The sequence below is a fragment of the Sapajus apella genome, unplaced genomic scaffold, assembly GCF_009761245.1.
Source record: "Sapajus apella isolate SASKATOON/1434 unplaced genomic scaffold, GSC_monkey_1.0 scaffold1, whole genome shotgun sequence".
Taxonomy (NCBI): Eukaryota; Metazoa; Chordata; class Mammalia; order Primates; family Cebidae; genus Sapajus; species Sapajus apella.
Window position 1 is genome coordinate 63453568 of NW_022436941.1, and position 20211 is coordinate 63473778.

At 39.6% G+C, this 20211-nt stretch overlaps 2 protein-coding genes across 2 annotated transcripts in view; one reads left to right on the forward strand and one right to left on the reverse strand.

Annotated features, from left to right (window-relative positions):
• IQGAP2 (IQ motif containing GTPase activating protein 2) overlaps positions 1–20211 on the reverse strand; it is a 307815-nt gene that overhangs the window by 84578 nt on the left and 203026 nt on the right. Inside the window, exons 14-15 of the mRNA XM_032277951.1 lie at positions 5422–5512; positions 459–626 (exon numbers count right to left, since the gene is read on the reverse strand). Of these exons, the coding sequence (XP_032133842.1) occupies positions 459–626; positions 5422–5512 (259 nt within the window). The remainder of the gene's footprint in view (positions 1–458; positions 627–5421; positions 5513–20211) is intronic.
• F2RL2 (coagulation factor II thrombin receptor like 2) lies at positions 9352–15839 on the forward strand. Its single transcript, XM_032277961.1, has 2 exons — positions 9352–9735; positions 13974–15839. Exons 1-2 carry the CDS (start codon positions 9675–9677, stop codon positions 15035–15037), a joined length of 1125 nt encoding a protein of 374 aa, XP_032133852.1. The 5' UTR covers positions 9352–9674; the 3' UTR covers positions 15038–15839.

Consider the following 20211-nt stretch of genomic DNA (forward strand, 5'->3'; position numbering starts at 1 on the left):
TGTCTTTTGCAGGGACATGGATAAAGCTGGAAACCAGCATTCTCATAAACTAACACAAGAACAGAAAACCAAACACCGCATGTTCTCACTCATTAGTGGGTGTTGAACAATGAGAACACATGCGCATAGGGCAGGGAATATCACACACTGGGGCCTGTCAGGGGGTGGAAGGCTAGGGGAGCGATAGCAGGGGGTAGGGAGATTGGGGAGGAATAGCATTAGGAGAAATATCTAATGTAGATGAAGTGGGGACAGATGTAGCAAATCATCATGGCACGTGTATACCTGTGTAACAAACCTGCACATTCTGTACATGTACCCCAGAGCTTAAAGTATAATTTAAAAAATCCTAAGATATTAAAAAAGAAAGCAATACTTGTCTTAAAATTAAGAAAATACAATAACACAGAAATTGTATTTAAAATACTTAGTTTGTGCTAAATAACAAACAAACTTACCTGTTTCAGATTTGCGCTCTTTTGCCTTCACAAGGGCATCATAGTATCTGTCAGCACATTCTGGGATTATGTCATTTGCATTGCAAGTGGAAGACTTCAATGTAGACAAAATATCACTTGATTTTTTTCCTTCCAAACACTGATTAACATCAACCACCAGAGTAACCCCTTTGTAATTGAAAAAAAAAAGGTTTCTTGTTAATGGTTATCTTCCACTTACTTCAAGGCATGCAAATATATAATTCAACTTCTTAGGAATGCATTAGTATCAAACATTTTCACCCTTTGAGAATATGTACCACATATGCCCAAGACAATCACCTACCAATTTAGTTCATAGAAGAATTAGATAACACAAGAGCATGGTTTATTAAAAACAACAGTCTTTTCTGGTTACTCATATGTGGTATGGAGGCCCTAGTTTGCTGTAGTAGTCTATGAAATGGGGTGAATACACACCCCAGTAAGTACGTAGCTCTAGCCTAGGCCACTAACACATATTTGAGAACTAGTTTTACAAACACATTTGTTTACTTTAGGATAAGCAAAACATTTTTTTTTTTTTGCATAAGAATATCACGGTATTTATTTTCCTACAGGTAATTTTTCTACGGCTTCGACATTTTCTCTTCAAAGTTAAAAATATCCCAAAGTTTAGAACTGGATCACTTGGCCCTTTCTCTTCTTATCTCCCCAAAGTCCAAAATGCTTGCATCTCTTAATGGCCAGCATCCTCTTGGATCGGCAGTTAGGCTCAACACATTCCAGCCTTAGCACAATCTTCTTTGCGGTCTTAGCCTTCTTCTGGAAAATTGGCTTTGTCTTCCCACCACAGCCACTCTGGCTCTGATCATTCCACCTCTTTCCCTGGGCATGCAAGGAATCCTTGCCCTTCTCATATGGTGTCACTTTGTGATGCCAATGCTTGCCACACTTCTTACAGAAGGTTCTTTGGGTTTCAGGTACGTTGACTATCTTTGCAGCAGGGCTGTTCTGTCTATGTGATGAAAATGAGAAACGGTGTCCGAGACCCTCACCTCTTGCCGCGAAATGCTTTTTAAGTTATGGAAATCCTGGTGTTCTCTTGTATAGTGCTAATATATTTAGCAAAATTGTCATAAACAACCTAAATGAGTGTTCTAGAAAGGCAGAGCTGGTGGATAGGTGGAACGGAGTCCTAAAACTTCATTCTGGAACCAATTTAGACCTAACAAGCATTTCATCCCATTGCAAATTTCTGCCTCTCCTCATTAACAAAACCATATGAAACTCTTGGTAGTCTAAGGAAAGTTAACTTAGTGAATTATTTCCCACTTTAATTTCAGGTAAGAATGTCGAATCAATAGGACTAGAGTTTTTACAACCAGTAAACGCACTGAGTTAGAAAAGCAGAGCCAGAAAAATGAAAGAAGCCAAGTTAAAATACTTCCTACATGAAAAACATCGTGATGTAAAGTGAAGGGAGACATGGATATTTTTTCTTTTTTTTCTTATAGGTACATCAACCTCTACGAGTAGTAAATTACAATTTGTTGTCATCAAATTATGTTCACATGTGCACAGCACTAAGAAGGTTAATGGGAAATCTGGAGGAGCACATGGAGACTAAGGGAGACCTTCTCTAGCAAACTCCAGTGGTTGTTGAATAAAGCCTATGGCAGTATGTTCCTATGCTTATAGAGGCTAATGGGAAATGGGTGGACATCGCCCTTTCCTCTTCTCCAGGAAAGCTTTGTAGGAGAGAGAAATAGAGTACTGGCAATTGAGAAGTTTGTGGTCTGAGAGAAGCCCAAGGAACAAAAAATGACAAAAATACTCACAAGAACTGCATGTGATAGCGTCATCTAACCCAATAAAATGCAATTGTCCTTGAAAGATGATATTACAAAAGGCACACATTTCTTGCATATATTATCACTGAGTATTGATGAGCTGGTTCACAGGTCAATTTCCAGATAACTAAAGCTAATTCCTTTACGGACCAACTCTCATCTTCATAGAACCATTTTCGATGAAATTCTAAAGCATGCCTTAGAGAAAATCCTAACAGGACAGTCGCTATTGCTCCTTATTTTATCCAAAGTCTCTGGTATAAAGTAGGTGCTTAATGTCTGCTGAGAGCTTCCAGAAGAGTCCTTTGTGTCATTAAAATTGTGCTGTGCTGTAATATAGTGAGTGCTATTTTCAAGGACTGCGAAAGTGTTTGAGCTTATTGGCTCCTGCATGAAATGGCCTTTAACTCCTATGCTTCCTAGTTTTTCCTTCTTCCGTCGCTGTCAGCTGTCACTTTTTACTGACATCAGCGTGCCTGTCTATGGCAGTTTAAGCACTTTACTGCCTTGTGATTTGTGGCTTCTGATGTGCTCTGAGTCAGAAACAACCAGGAAAAGAAACTACCAAAGACAATGGAGTTCTGCTTAAGAAAAAAATCAACAGGCTCAAAAGTGTCTATCTGAGGTGTCCTCAGTGAATAAAGTAGATTAACTTCAATGCTTGTGTTGAGATATCTATTTTGATTGCCTTTTTCTTAATCTGTGATTTGTGGCTAAGTTCCAGATACTTAAGGGTAACAGATAGATGACTTTCACTCCAGAAAGTCAGGTATGTTTCTGCTAAGGAACAAATTAAGAAACCTTCCATAAATCTCCTAAGAGATCCCAAAAACGTTTGCTTTACATCTTAAGTCGTATACCAGCAGGTTCTCTTAAGGCACACATTCACAGTAGAGGTGGTTGATATAACTCCCAATGAGACAAAAATTGGTTCCTGTAGGGAGGGAGTTAAAAAAAACCTCTTTATGTATAAAGTACAGACCTACATATGGCACATAAGCAGGTATACGATATATCTGTGGCTTTAAAATTTCATGGTAAGGATTAGAGAAAAAACTGTCTAAAAAGATTCCCTAGGGTGTCATAATGAGAAAAAGGTAGAGAAAGACTGCCCTAAGGAATCAAAAGTGAGGCAAATCTACTTTAAGCAAGCAAGATACTCCAGTGAATGTCAACACTGGGCCAAAATGAAAGAGGCTTGAGTTACTCTGCCCTTTAAAATCTTGCTGGTGGTAACATAAATGGGCCAACACATTTTCTTTTATCATATTATCTGAGAGTGTGTTTGATGCTTATAGTGCATGACCACAAGCTGTTTCAAGTCTTTATGCAGAGTGAAGAATGTTTTAAAAGGTTAAATTCTTGTTGAAAATTGGAAAATTCCCATAGGTAGTTTTAACTTTGGAAAATCTTTTTTGTTGTTATATATAGTAAAATAAAGTATATCAGCTCTTCTGAGGGACAGGACAGAGGGAAATGATAGGATTTTTAGATGTGCAAGTACAGAGTACAAAATCATACATTTGAGGAAATCTGCTACTTTTATAGTCAATAGAACCATCAATCTCAATGTGAAAAACAGAATCAACAATTGCAGACCAAATGTAAGAACAACAATGAATACAAGAAATAAAAACCTTCTACATTGGTTTGATTTCTAAGAGATAAATCATAACCATTTTAGGCTATTTGAATGCCTAAATTACAATCTAATTTCTCAAAAGTGTCTCTTCGGACTATGGCTTCCTTCAGTTTTATATTTAAGTTGAAATCTCTTATATACACACTTCCACTTTATTATTTTCTTCTTAAGGCACGCTAGAAAGGAAAGACGTCAAAGTTCCGTAGGGAATAAAAGCTCAGGTTAGAAAAATACACATATTTTTCCAAGCTAAGGAAATAAAGCCCAGATGTTTCTCACAGACACTTCCGAGGTTGAAAAGCCCACCTGTGGAGCAGGACAAAATTATCTTAAGAACCTTCTGTGACCTGATACAACAGAACAGATTCTAATTATGCCATGAGTTGACAGGTTAATGAATTATAATTTTAGGAATTGTATTTTAATTTATATATGGACAATGTTAGTGTATGAATTTAGAAGTTATTTCAAACTATCATGTGAATTTTCATATTATTCCTCCTCAAAAACAGAGGGTTAAACAATTTTATCATTTGAACGAATGTGGGGATCCTGACAGTTGCTGATTATGCCTATTCCAATTATGCACCCCAGAACTGGGGAAGTAACCACAGAAGGGGTTTGGCAACCCCCGTGAGATGGATCTGAGCCAATGTTCTGTTGATCACCTGACCTCCATAAACCCCTACATTGACTGGTGGACCACAGTGATGTTTTGAGTCTCCTGGAATTAGCGTCAATTCAGAGCAAGTGTCCGCTAATTTCCAAAAGTCTGATGATGTCCTTTCTCCTAAGTATAGTCACCCTGGTAAAAGGCCATACATCCCTTTGGGGAAGGCTGGGAGAAAGACTAACAGTATAAATTTTTGGTAGCGTAGCTGAGTTCCTCCTCAAGGCACCTGGCCTTCCCTTCATTTGAGGGGTTCTGGGTTTGTAAACTGGCCCCATTCTGGGAAATGATTGAGGGTCTGTGACTATTTTTATGATTCAAGGTAGTCTTCCGTTTGCTTGACCCAGAACTCTTCCAGTTGTACAGATTAAGGAAGAACTGAGGAGACTGCCAGCCTATTTCATTGCTAGTCGCCCCATGATCAGCTGGCCACTCCACAGGTCTCCTATTGGTTCTGTTTCTATGGAAAATACTGGTAACAATAAGGGGCATGGAAAGGAGAAAAAGGGTTTTAAGCAGAAATGGTCTAGTTCTTCAAGAATCAAGAGGAAAAAAGGATCCGATTCAATCATAAAATTTGAGAGCTTAAAAACTATCTTTTACCTTCTGGGTTTTGTTCAGCAACATTGATAAATTTTGTTGGAGACAGAGCGTAATCACTGACCATAGGGAAACCAACTAATTTTTGTATAATTATGCGTCTAAGAACTAAAATTTGGTAAGAATCCAAATCTTCCAGAAATTATAGATCGCATGACTTCAGGCACATAACCAAATCCAAAAAGGCAAGTTTCAAGAGCAAAGGAGGCGAGGGCTTACATTGCTTCGCTCTGTCCTCATCCACGTTGGCCTCGTCGACAGCTTGCTGTATCTCATCCAGCCAAAGCACTTTGGAAACACTTTCAGGGTCCTGGGAACAATGCCACAGAATAAAAAGAAAGAACAGTGAATAACGAGGAAACAGAATTAGTAACTGCTTTTGAGGAGCCATTTAATCATAATTCCCACAAATTCTCAATCAGCAACTACCCAGCTCTGCCATATACTGTACACACTCCTGATGAAGCTGACCCCAAACCTGACCACTTCTCTCTTCTTCCCGGCCACTCCTTAGTCCGGCCCTCCATCCTCTCCCATCTGGAGCCGCACTGGCCCCCTAGCGGGTTCTGCTGCATCAAAGCTTGCCCTCACCACTGTGGCCCTCTACAGAGAGCCCAGAGGATCTCTTTAAAAGATATTCAGTGCACCATCCTCTGCTTAAACCCTCCCCAAAGGCTTCCCCAGCTGTTAGAAGGAAACACAAACTGCCTTCTCAGGGACAGTGGGGTTCTGCCTGCATGGCCCTGCCTACTGCCTCTCTGGCTGCACCTCACGCCCCTCTACCTCCCCCTTCCTGTTAAAGGCCTTCACAGGAGTCTCCTTCAGACCACAATACTCTATCCTCACTGTGCGGCTGCTGGCTTTTTCTTACCATTCAGGTCTCAACTCAAATGCTACCTACTCCAAAAAGTCTTCCTGGGCTACCCTAGTCAAATACTCTCTCCCTCAATCACTCAATTAATGTGGTTCCCAAACTTTATGTCAAGGTGCCCCAGGTTATCATGGGATATTTTTAATTTGAGAGAAACACAGGGATTGTCAATATTTACCAGAGAGACAAAAATGAAAATGAAACAACATGGTGATTGTCCTTAAGGAGCTAACAATGTAGTGTAAGAGACAGATATGTCAAGACATACAGCCGGGCGCATGTCTCCTGCCTGTAATCCCAGCACTTTGGGAGGCTGAGGGGGGAGGATCACTTGAGGTCAGGAGTTTGAGACCAGCTTGGCCAACATGGTGAAACCCTGTCTCTGCTAAAAATACAAAATTTAGCCAAGCATGGTGGTGCATGCCTGTAGTTCTACCTACTTGGAAGGTGGGTGAATTGCTGGAACCTGGGAGGTGGAAGTTGCAGTGAGCCAAGGTCAGGCCATTGAACTCCAGTCTGGGAGACAGAGTGAGATTCTGCCTCACAAAAAAAAAAAAAAAAAAAAAAGAAAGATAAATAATTATAATACAATAATACAATGTGATCGGGGCAATATATGCTGCAGACACATGATCCAGAAATAGGCAAGAAAGGGTTAACCTATGGTAAAGGTGTTGAGTTGCAGGGGGGCAAAGACTAAGTAGTGAAATATAGCTTTAGAAAGGAAGCAATAGCAGCAATGAAAATGTATTGCATGATTCCCATTATAGGTAAATATTCCTATTTAACTTTGGGTTGATTCTGATGGTTCTGCTACAAATGCAGCCCTGGCAGACCCTAAGTGGGACTTCCAGGTAAGAACTGTATTTTATAGAATTCTGTCTGAGATCACAAGTAAATTTTTATCAGCAGAGATATTTTCAGGAAAGGCGTGACGTTTAACAAATGGGAACATTTTACCTATGTGTAGGAATAAGTGTTGTGTTCTAAACCCTAAGTTGACTGTGAAGAATGAAAGGCGATGGATCCGGCACCGACTCCATCACTTGGGATTTAAGATGGATGGGGGCAGGAAGGAGAGGAATGGTCACTGGTTCCTCTGGCAGGCTTTTAACACTATTTTCCTCAGAGGCTAATGTGAGATAATGCATGGGAAAGGGCTCTGAAAATGAGATAAAATATCTGTAATTTCATCCTGCAACATCTGGGCTAAAGAAGGCCTCTGAGGAAGGCTTGGCGCCTGCTTCCGCCATCACCTCTGGCTACGTGGCAGACTACAAGGGAAGCATCAGCAAGATTTTCCATTATTTTCAAGAATGGATGGGGGAGGCTCAAACAGGAAGCAGGACAGAAAGGGGAAGACTAGAGGAGGCAAAAAGAGAGAGAAGTAGGAACTAATTTTTCTCAATTCGCAACATCTAAGAGAACCCAACATTCCCCAGGCATAGCCTAAAACCTAAGCTCTATGCGTTCATTTATGTGTCTCAGTTCTTTTGAAGGGTATTTACCTTCCTTCATAACTTATCACTGTAGAAGATGCACCACACAAATTTTTACCCAGATGAGAAGGCAGTAACAATCTTACTTCAAACCTTAAAGTATTAGTTTTATAAGCCAAACTGAAGAGAGAAATTATAAATCAAATAATGTCAACAGTTTAAATTATGACACATTAAACTAAAGGTTGCTAGAGTTAAATGTAAAACCAAGAGTAAAAACTGAATCCCATCAAATCAACGTGAAGTCTGCTTTTTCTTATTTATTTTATTTTTGAGATGGAGCAAAAATAAAAAAATTTTATTTTTGCTCTGTCACTTAGGCTGGCTCACTGCAACCTCTGCCTCCTGGGTTCAAGCAATTCTCCTGCCTCAGCCTTTCAAGTAGCTGCAATTATGCAATGGTACCTGCCACCATGCTTGGCTAATTTTTGTATTTTTAGTAGAGTTTGGGTTTCACCATGTTGGTCAGTCTGGTCTCAAACTCCTGACCTCAAGTGATCCTCCCCCCACAGCCTCCCAAAGTGCTGGGATTACAGGAGTGAGCCACCACGCCCGGCCAAGTCTGCTTTTTCAATAGTTCATCAGAACACTGAAAAGAGTAGCATATTTACAGGACGGCCATGCCTCCACTTCAGTTAAACAGCCAGGTTCAACATAAGAGTTAAAAGTGAATTAAATGACCAGAAACTAGGCCATGTGCAAATCAAGTCATAAATTTGTGAATTTAGATAACTCCCAGAAAAGTTCTAATTAAACAACAACAAAAAAACCCTTTGTCAATATTTTATAGTTTTTATTTCTGCAATATAATAGCATTCTATCTCAGTTTGTACGACCATATATTATTTAGTTGCGGTATTAAACACTGATCTTTGACCCTAAAAATCTTAATCTGATGTAATTTAATCAAGATGTGAGAGGTTTCCACAGATCAATTTCTTCCTAGCTTATCCCTAGCCTTTAGGTCTCATGTGAAATTTGTATTTTCTAATTCTTGCTGCATTTTTGTAAGGAGCAGGCTATTGGGCCGTTCAGTCTTCAGGTTTAAGTTTTATTAACTAATAATGCATTTTTTTATTAGTGTATATTAAGTTATACTCTATAGAATATAACAATTCATAAAAGCTTGTATGTTATACAACAATGTGACATACTTAATATTACTGGACTGTACACATAATACTGGTTAAGACAGTATATTTTATGTTATGCATATTTTACCACTATTAAAAAAATCTTATTGTAGACTTCTTCACCAGCACTCATGGAATAAAAGGAGTCCTCCTCATTTTAATGACTATGATTTTAGTTTGATTGAACAATGTGTCTCCCCAGTTATCTGACCCTAAGAGTTACTGAATGGCTCAAAACACATCAAAATAAGGCAAAAAAAAAAAAAAAAAAGCCAGAACAAACCCTTTCCTCATGTTCCAAAGAAAAAGGTCCACCACTCAAAAGCCAACTTCTGGCCAGGCACTGATGACAAATTCAAATCAATATGACATCGATGGAAAATGTTCAATGTAATTGGGCACCCAATTTTAATTTCTTAAAAAATGTTTGCTTTCCATGATTAATTTAATTTATAATTTATGTAAGGTGTTTATGAAATAAGATTTGAAATAGCTGGGAAGATCCAGGAAAGGATAATTTATTAAGTGGAAATAACACCCTGGAACTGCATTTTTAAAATGGATGAGAAATGAAATATGGGACAGATTCAAAACTTACTGCTGCGCAGCATCTGTTTTTGGGATAGTTCTGTAAAGTCCTGCATAATTTTGGCCATTTTTAAAATGCAAACATACTGGGGGAGAATTACAGCACTTATTCAGAATGGACTGTTAGGGGTGGGTAAGAGTTAAATGCCTTCCTCCAGGGATAACGTAACATGCTCAGAGGCTCGCCTGAGTCATGCTTACTGAAACACCCTTTTCCTACGGAGGACCAGGGTAAGTTTCTTGCCTGCACCATACAGGAAAGCAAACTTCTACAGACAGAAGAAGGCTTCCATTTGCTGCTGACACATGGAACTGAGGTGAAACTGCTCCATGATTTTACACATTTCATAAAGTTCAAGAAACGGGACTCAGGTCATCAAAATGAAAGCCTTCATCTTTGCAGCTGCTGGCCTCCTGCTTCTGTTGCCCACTTGTCAGAGTGGTAAGCAATTTTCTCAGGGGGGTAGAATGGAGATTCGGGTTTGTGTTAGAAATGAAGAGTCAACTGAACCGAGTTTTCTTTGTATCTCACACAAACTACAAGCCCCAAAGGCAGTTTAGTTTGATCTTTGTTATTAAAAGGTAGAATCATGGAAATGAACATCTATAGTTCATTCACTCTATGCAAACCTGGTCAAAGACTCAGTGTTCTCTCCTGATGTTTAAAAATGTGTGGCATATTCAAGACATTAGATGTCTACAATTAAATCAGGAAGCAATTTTCTTTGAGAGACATTTTGGTGTTTTTAAGAATTTCTTCTGGTTAAGCAAAGATAGCACTTTTTCAAGGGATTAAAAAATATATCCTGTGTTTATACCTCTTGGTGAGATATAAATGGGAGAAACAAGAATAGTGCCAGAAAGAGAAAATCATCTGCTTTCAATCGCTGGCAATGTTAATAAGTCAGTATTTCCAAAATGAATGACCGTTTTTGACTTTCAGTGGGGAGTTCTTCCCATCCTCATATATGATTATTTAAATTTTAGAAATAAGGTCTCCCAAATACTATTATTCAACCTTGAATGTACTTTCCATTTACCTACAACAATGTCAGCTTGAAACCTCCTGCTTTTTCCAAAAATAGCAAATTTGAGATAGGTCTGTACGTGTCACTCTTTGACTGCTAGGTCACACACTCCAGTCAACATTGTTAGGAGTGGGAGAGGCAAAGAAGGGACACAGCAAGGGAAACAAAAACAAAAAGCAACGCTTTTTAAAGGAATATTGCTTAAATTAACAGTTGGAATCCCTGAGTTGTTACAGAGAGCTCTAAGAGATTTTGTGGTGATTAGCGGTAAGTTCATATGGGATTTATGAATACAGTAAGTGCAAGCTCTTCCTGGGAGTAGATGGGCCGATACCGTGAGCAGCAGAATTGCAAAAGAAACAAGGTTTTCAGGGGGTGGTTCCGTCAAGACACTAGTAGGGTCTGATGTAGGTGAAAATGGGGGCCTCTGAAAGAAACAAAGAGGGAGTGCATTTGCTTTCTTCCATAGGGGTGGGGAGAAATGAGAAGCAAGAATCAAGCAAGCTTGTTCAACCTGACTTATTTTGTTGTTGTTTTGTTTTGTTTGTTTTAGGCTTTTAGCAGCCTGATGTCATGGTTTTTACTTCCTGTCTTTAGTGATAAACGGAAAAGAGGGATGAGGAAGGGGCTTTACTGGCTCAACCAGAAACAAACTATGAATCCATGACTGTATTCTCTCCCTTGGACACCCCTGGCCGACTGGAGTTCATGCCCTTTGGATTAGTTCTTCCAGGCCTTTTCCCAGATTGAAAAACATTTCGGAAATATTATGCCCAATGGAAGCCTTTATAAAGAATTCAAATACATGAAAGAAAAATTAACAATGAGTACTATTTGTAAGGAAAACCAGTCTCTGAGGAATAAAGACTTATTTAAGTGGAACCAGATCTGGCATTCTTGTGGAAAATGGAATCATATCCATTTTTCCACAAAATGCAGGCACTGTTTGGCATGTCTGGAGACATAATGTCTTGCTCAATCCCAGAAATTTTCTGAAAACTGACAAACACTTGGTTTTAACAGCTTCTTAAAATCAGATCCTGCAGGTGAATAACTTGTACAGCATGCTCTTCAGCCATCAGTCTCCAGCTTTGTGCCTATCTTTAAAAGCACTTCTCTTTGGGTGATGTCAAATGCGAAAACTTGTCTAAAATGCTAAAGTGAGAAGGGTTTGTGTGGCTAAACTCAAGTATCACACAACATACCTTCAAAGGTCACCTCTAAATACAGGCACAGAATGCTGCCTCCCACATTTTTCTTTTCTTTTCTTTAATCTATCTTTTCTTAAATGACACCTGATCACCTTCATACCCGAAGTTATCAGGCCACACCTCTATTGTACACAGTGAATTCAGCTTGTGCAATCTCAGGATTATGCGGGAGGTTTCCCATTTCATCCCGGAGCGAACTGCTAGAGATTAAAGCAGGAAGAGAAACTGGCTCTGATTGAAAAACGGGTTACTCAACACTAACTTCAAGTATTCAATGAGGAGGAATTCTGAGGCCTTGGGACAAAACGCAACAGGCACAGTACTGGATATAAATTTAAATATATTTGGCATAAAATATAATATGCCAATATAAATTTGGCATAAAAGTCCACCTTAAAGGTAACATCAGAAATCTGAGTCTATTTTCTATACATGTGAAAGATTTACAAAAAAATTACATAATAATAAATGTTCAGGTTTGAGCTTCAAGATTTTGTTTTTGAAATTGCAGGAATTAGGATTATTAACATCAACATGCCAAGTAACACCAAATAATGATAGCAGATAGTTGATGTGTTTCTGTCTTTTAAAAAATTTATTTCCAACTTCTTAGGTCCTCATGCTGATTTCATCTTCTGATTTTCCCTCCTTTGTTTCCTCTTCCTTTAAAATCTGTTATTTCCCCTAAAATTCACCTTTGGATTATTTTTTCTCAGAACTCTCCCTAGGCCATCTCAACCACTCCCACTAAATTAAACTAGAGCCTCCACGCAGACTCCAATAAACCATGCCTCTAATTTGGGCTCCTGGAATTTTGGACCCGCATACAGTCTTCTAACCAGTTGCTGGACATTTTACTAATATTCCACAAGCAATTCATCCTCAGTCAGACTAAAAACAGATTGTAGCTTCTCCTCCATCCTGCCCCCTTGTGTCTTCCTCGGACTCAATTAATGGCATCCTCTCCCTCGAAGTCATCTAGAGAGAAACCTGAGTTGTTATTGCCTCCTGCCCCTCCCTCACTGTACCCCAAGGCCAATCAGACACCCAGTCCCTCTGAGCCACCATCAGAGTCTCAGGTGTTTGCTGTTGCCTTTCCATGACCAATGCTCTAGCTCAGCAACTCACTAAGCTATGGATGACAGTAGCCTCCAAATCAGGTCCCCTTGCCTCTAATTTCTTACCTTTTCAATCTATTCTCTATGCTGTCACCTAAGTCATCTTAAAAACAAGTCAAAATCATGGCTATATTAGTTTCCTATTGCTGCTATATCAAATTATCACAAATTGCGTGGCTTAAAACAACAGATTATCTTGTATTTCTGGAGATCAGAGATCAAAATCAAGGCTGTTGGTGGGGTTGTGTTCCTTGTGGAGGCTCTAGGAGAGAATCTGCTATCTTGCTTTCTTCAGCTTCTAGAAGCTGCCTGCATTCCTTGGTCTATTACCCTTTCTTCCATCTTCAAAGCCAGCAGCATAGCATCTTCAAATCTCTGACTTTAACGTCTTACCCTCCCCTTATATGGACTCTTATGATTATATTGGGCCCACCTAGGCAATCCAGGAAAACCTCAATTTAAGATCCTTAACTAAATTACATCTGCAAAGTCCCTTTTGCTAGGTAAAGGAACATACTTGTAGGTTTCAGGAATTAGCAGGCAGAACCTTTGGGGAGTTGTTATTCTGCCTAACACAATGGTCACTCCTCTGTTCAAAATTGTGTATGCAACCCCAGCATCTATGAACAGGCATGATTTCTCAGGACAGTTTATAGGCCCTCCAGTAACTTAGCTGTTACCCACTCTTTCAATTTCCTTTCTCAGCTGCACCTTATTAGCATGAGACAATGCATTTTTATACATCTTCTCCACTACTAGAGTTACTTACAGATAGAAATGGAGTTTATTTAAAACTTTACACCACTGACATGTAAGTGTACAATAACAATTTGCTAAATCAACTTACCTGGCATTCCCAGATCTTATAATAGCCCATACTATGCTGCTGCCCATTCATCGTCAGCAGGATCTTACTCATTAAATTCCATCTTTTCATGAATCTTGCTTGTCTTTGCTCAAGTTCATCTTTTCCTTGACATTTTGCTCAAACACCTGAATCTATTAAGTATTGTCTGAATGCCTATACAGTTTATAGTCAACATGCCTATAATGTTCTGATGTGCTATTTTTGTTTCTTTCAGTAGTATTATAAACACCTTACACACAATGAGTGATCATTTAGTTTTTGTTTCTGCATGAGATAGTGTTGTTCTGGGGCATATGATATGTATTAAGTATATGCTTGTTAAGTGCCTAATCTATGACTTTTAAAAATAAAAATGATCTTAAATTCTACAGTCACAGAAATGATGTAGCATAAAACACATTGTTTTCTTTTCTCTTGAACCATAAATATATGTGAATACTTCCTTTCAATTACAGGCATGGAAAATGATACAAACAACTTGGCAAAGCCTATCTTATCTGTTAAGACCTTTCGTGGAGCTCCCCCAGATTCTTTTGAAGAGTTCCCCTCTTCTGCCTTAGAAGGCTGGACAGGACCCACCATTACTGTAAGAATGAAGTGCCCTGAAGAAAGTGCTTCACATCTCCATGTGAAAAATGCTACTATGGGGTACCTCACCAGCTCCTTAAGTACCAAACTGATACCTGCTGTCTACCTCCTGGTGTTTGTAGTTGGTGTGCCAGCCAATGCTGTGACCCTGTGGATGCTTTTCTTCAGGACCAGATCCATCTGTATGACCGTATTCTACACCAACCTGGCCATTGCAGATTTTCTTTTTTGTATCACGTTGCCCTTTAAGATAGCTTACCATCTTAATGGGAACAACTGGGTATTTGGAGAGGTCCTGTGCCGGGCCACCACGGTCATCTTCTACGGCAACATGTACTGCTCCATTCTGCTCCTTGCCTGCATCAGCATCAGCCGCTATCTGGCCATCGTCCATCCTTTCACCTACCGGGGCCTGCCCAAGCACACCTATGCCTTGCTAACATGTGGACTGGTGTGGGCAATAGTTTTCTTATATATGTTGCCATTTTTCATCCTGAAGCAGGAATATTATCTTGTTCAGCCAGACATCACCACCTGCCACGACGTTCACAACACATGTGAGTCCTCGTCTCCCTTCCAACTCTACTACTTCATCTCCTTGGCGTTCTTTGGATTCTTAATTCCATTTGTGGTTATCATCTACTGCTACACAGCCATCATCCGGACACTTAATGCATACGATCATAGATGGCTGTGGTATGTTAAGGTGACTCTCCTCATCCTTGTGATTTTTACCATTTGTTTTGCTCCAAGCAATATTATACTTATTATTCACCATGCCAATTACTACAACAACAGTACTGATGGCTTCTATTTTATATATCTCATAGCTTTGTGCCTGGGCAGCCTGAATAGTTGCTTAGATCCATTCCTTTATTTTCTCATGTCAAAAATCAGAAATCACTCCACTGCTTACCTTACAAAATGCTGAAACTATCTTAGAGAACAAGGACAGCCATCACAGAGAATGTTTATTTTCACAGACATCTGTTTTCGTGGACAACATATGCATAGTGCAAGGAGCTCCATTTCTGAGCTCCTAAGAAATATGCTTCAAGGGTCAAACATTACAAAAGCATCAGTAAATTTTTTTTTTTTTTTTTTTAGACTGAGTCTCCTCTATTGCCCAGACTAAGTGCAGTGGTGCTATCTTGGCTCATGGCAATCTCTGCCTCCTGGGTCAGCCTCCCAAGTAGCTGGGATTACAGACATACATATCCAGCTAATTTTTGTATTTTTATTAGAGACAGGGTGTCATCATGTTGGCCAGGCTGCTGACCTCAAGTGATCCGCCTGCCTTGGTCTCCTAAAATGCTGGGATTAGAGGCGTGAGCCACCACGCCGAGCAGCATTAATAATTTTTAAAAACACTTTATCAGTATTTTAAAAATGTTAATACAGGAGAAAAGATATCACAACTCTTTATGAAAAATGACATTTCCATTTGCCTTATTGCAACTTCAAGCTCTTTAAATCTCCATCTTCCCTATTTCTGTGAGTGGTATTGCCATCCTTGAAATCTGACATCATTTTTTATTCTTTGGTCTCTTTTGACTCTCATGTTGACGGCTGCCTCATCAACTGGTTCTATCTTTGCAGGGTCCCTCACCAGGATCCTTTATCTAGTTCCACCTTTACCTTCTTTTTTCTTTCTTTCTTTTTCTTTTTAAATAGAGACAGGGTCTCGCTTTGTTACCCGGCTGAAGTGCAGTGACCTGATCATAGCTCACTTCAGCCTCCAACTCCTGGGCTCAAGCAATCCTCCTGCCTCAGCCTCCCAAGTAGCTAGGACTACAGGCATGCACCACCATACCCAGTGAATTTTATTTTTTATCTTTTGCAGAGATGGGGTCTCATTGTTTCCCAGGCTGGTCTTGAACTTCTGGTCTCAAGTGATCTTCCCATCTCAGCCTCTCAAAGTGCTGGGACTACAGACATGAGCCACTATGCCCAGCCCACCTCTGCCTTCTAACCATTCTCTCCACTGCCAGCCTACCCTCCATTTCACAGGTCCTGCCAGATTAATCTTCCTTGGATATCAGTTAGGCTACATCACTAAAACACCTCTACTAACTCCACTGCTTGTATAATAAATCATAAATCTTTAGCCTGGCATTCAAGACTAACTGGCTAATCCAACTTCCGGTTAAACCTTGCTTGTGATGTAGGCACCAACCAAACCTCTTGCTCTGCTGTTTCTCCATGCTGCCTCAGACTGAAAAGCTAGTCCTGACATCTTTGCCTTAATTCTGTCCATTTCTGAAGTCCTCGAAGAACCATTCTTCCCTGATTCTCAGGATAGCATTGTCATTTTTCTTATCTATACTTCCAAAGCAGCACTTTTGTACACTTTTTATTATGGCATCTATACATAGTTCATTTATATGTAAATTTTTTAATTCCACGAACAATCAAACACCATGTATAATGGAGAAGGTGCTCATCCTCTCCCTTCCTTGAACTTCTGGGTGATGCCAGGCCCAAGTCTCTGTGGGGCCCACCTCTATGCTTTGCATTCTGTGTGGCTGAATGAATTAAAAAAATCTCAAAACAACTAAAAAGCCCATTAACTTCATACTGAAAAAGCAACATACTGTGATGACATGGGATGATGTCATTTCAGGTTGGATATACAAAAAAATAAGGAAGCTAAACTAAGACTATACTCAAAAGGCCATTTAGAAGTTTAAAATAATGCCTCCATTATTTTTTTTTCCTTAAGCATAGCTTTTAATGGGGAAATGGAATTTTGTTATTAAAACCCATTATATTACTGTAAGTAAATGACTATTTTTCCCTTAACTCAGTGATTAGACAGGAGGGAAGATGCTAGTGGTAACAAATGAATGGTAGTAGTGAATATAAATGGGGTTGAGGAAACTTTAAGCCTAAAGGATTGCTGAGATGAATTTACAAGTCTGTAGGAATCTCCCTTGAGTGTACATTTTGTAATGACCAACAAAACAATAAAAAACAATTTTAAATGCATATTTTTAAATGTGCAGAGTTTTCTATTTCATTGGACTTAGGTAAGAAGAATCCATATGAAGACCCTTTATGTGTGTGGTTATGCAAAGAGCCAAAATCAGGTAAACACTAAAGTGAGAATGAAAAACAAATCTAAAGTAAGTTTCAAGATGATAAAAACTTCAATGAAAGGAACTGACTTCTGAAAATTAAGTCATCAATTACAACACAGTTTTACCTAGGGAAAAAAATACAGCAATATTTGTTAAAAGCACACAATTTTTATGGTATATACAGGGAGTAAAACAGAACTTTTGGTGGGGTATAATTCTTATGTTCACAAGTGAAGCCTTCAATTGTAAAATAGCACACAACCCAGTGAACAGACATAGAAAAAGTGTTCTACTCTGCTAAGTTAAAGTCAACATGACCATTATTCAAGTCTCTTTCTAAGAGGCAAAAGGAATTTGAAGGCTACACAAAGTTATAGTTGAAACACTGCTAAAGAGGACCAAGAATCCTCACCAATTTCTATCACTGTCCTCAGTCTTTGATAAAACTGAGCATCCATCCTATGAAGATGTTACCCGTTGTGACCTTTAATAGCTATATGCTTTGGCATAAATTTTACTTATACTGATAATATGAGCAATATAATTTTCTTCTCTTATTTTCCAAGGCCAGACCTTGGGAAGACCGAGGAACAGAAACAACACCATAAACATACAACTGGAAACTTCCAGGAATAAAAACAGAGGATGCTGAATGTGGTGGCTTGTGCCTTAATTCCAGCTATTTGAGAGGCTGAGGTGGGAGGATCACTTGAGCCCAGAAGTTTGAGACCAGACTGGGCAACATAGCAAGATCCCATCTCCAAAAAAAAAAAAAAAAAGCAGAGGTTAAAAAACAAACGTAAAGACACTGCCGAACAATAGAATTAGATTTTTCCAGAGAAAAAGAACAGGCTGAGAAATCAAGGAACAGAGAAAGAAAACTGTGCTTAAAAACAGGAATTTAACCAAATATGATTTATTGCATGGATGTGCAGTGTTTTAAATCTGTTAGCAATTATCAGTATATTTCAAAACCCTTAATTATATAGGCTAAAAGTGTTTTAATGCCTGAACTAGAACCCAAATCCCTAGGCTCCATATCAATGCTGTCATCACACCATGAAAGCTACTGCTTCCACACCTAGAAAGGATGCCTGACACAGAGCTGGCATGGTGTGGGCACTCAAAGCCTTCTTTCAAAGGACTCCTGTGGAGTTCCGTCTCAATCTAGATTGGAATGCCCAGTCTAGAGGAGACCTATACTGCCTGCCTATGAAAGGCCTTGGGTTTGTGGAGTCAGGCTCACCTCAAAGACAAACCTCCATGTGGCTGTGGGCAAACAGGGACACAGATCTATCTCTGTTTGTCCTCAGAAGACCCTGACTTTGATGTGTGAACAGCGCAGACCCTATGTCTAGTAAGAACCTTAAGGCCGGGTGCGGTGGCTCACACCTGTAATCCCAGCACTTTGGGAGGCTGAGGCAGGCGGATCGCCTGAGGTCAGGAGTTAAGACCAGCCTGGCCAACATGGTGAAACCCTGCCTCTACAAAAATACAAAAATTAGTCGAGCATGATGGCATGTGCCTGTAATCCCTGTTACTCAGGAGGCTGAGACAGGACAATCACTTGAACCTGGGAGGCAGAGGTTGCAGTGAGCTGGGATGGTGCCACTGCACTCCACCCTGGGCAACTGAGCAAGACTCCATCTCAAAAAAAAAAAAAGAAAAGATCCTTGAGATATTGACATCACTCACCTCTTACTTGGGAGGCAGCCATAGGTGCCCATAATAATACTAGCTACATTATTTAAGTCCTTTTTTTGGTGCCAGGCTCCATGCTAAATGCTATACCTACACACACATGCACACAGTCTTAATTAATAGTACATATAGTTATATATTGATATATATTTACATATTGTATATTTGCATTGAACCCTTACCATAATTCTTTAAGACAGGTACTATTATTCCAATTTTATACATGGAAAAATAAGCATAGAGAGATTTGGTGACTTGACCAAGGTTGTATAACTAATCTGAGGCAAAGCCAGGATTTGAATGATGTCTGTCTTCAAAGCAAATAACTTTGTTTTGCTTTTAAGTTTACCATGTGCCACAGTCATAGCCACCTCAGTGGAAAGAGCAAGGTGGAAGCCCACTTTCCTCCTCCTGGGATGTGCGGACACCAGACTTGGCTATGAGTCTTCACTCTACCCACCACTGGCTATACCTTGGCCAGGCATTCGCCCCAAGCCTCAGGCTCATTCATATAGGATGAGACAGCACCCATTCCACAGCTGGTATGAGGTTTAAATGAGAAAGACTCATGTGACTGGGGGCACTTGGCAAAGTTCAGGGGGTCAGGCAATGCCACCACCCTTCTGGTCAGAAGGCTGGCAGTGCAGAGGGCACCGCCATGGGAGATACCTTCCTCTACCTTCAGTGAGGCAGTGGAGTAGTGAGGACAGGATTTACATTGCTTTTTAAAAGTTTAGCAACAGTAATTATGTAATACATACACTCCTTAAAAAATTTAAAAATCCAAGCAGTACAAAAACAGAGTGAAAAAGAAATCGCCCATCTATACTAGCCTTTTAGTTGACCTTCCAGAAGGTATCCTCCCTCCAGAAATACTTTAGACACATATAAGAGTGTGTGTGCCCCTCCCTACAACACATATACAAGTCTGTACTCCATTTCTATGCACATCACAGCATGATTCTTTTGCTTAACAACACTTAGGTTGTTTTTGGTGTTTTGTTATTGCAAACAAAGCTGCAATAAACATCTTTTCCCATTGGCCTTAATACATAATTACGATGTTTCTGAATCAGACAGACCTAAGCTGTAGTCTCAGGACTAATTACCTTTTAGAAACCTTTTATTTTATTTATTTATTTTTGAGACAGACCCTTGCTATGTTGCCCAGGCTAGGAGTGCAATGGTGTGATCTCTGCTCGCTGCAACCTTTACCTCCTTGGTTCAAGAGACTCTTGTGCCTCAACCTCCCAAGTAGCTGGGATTATGGGTGTGCACCACCACACCTGGCTAATTTTGTATTTTTTTTTTTTTTTTTTTTTTT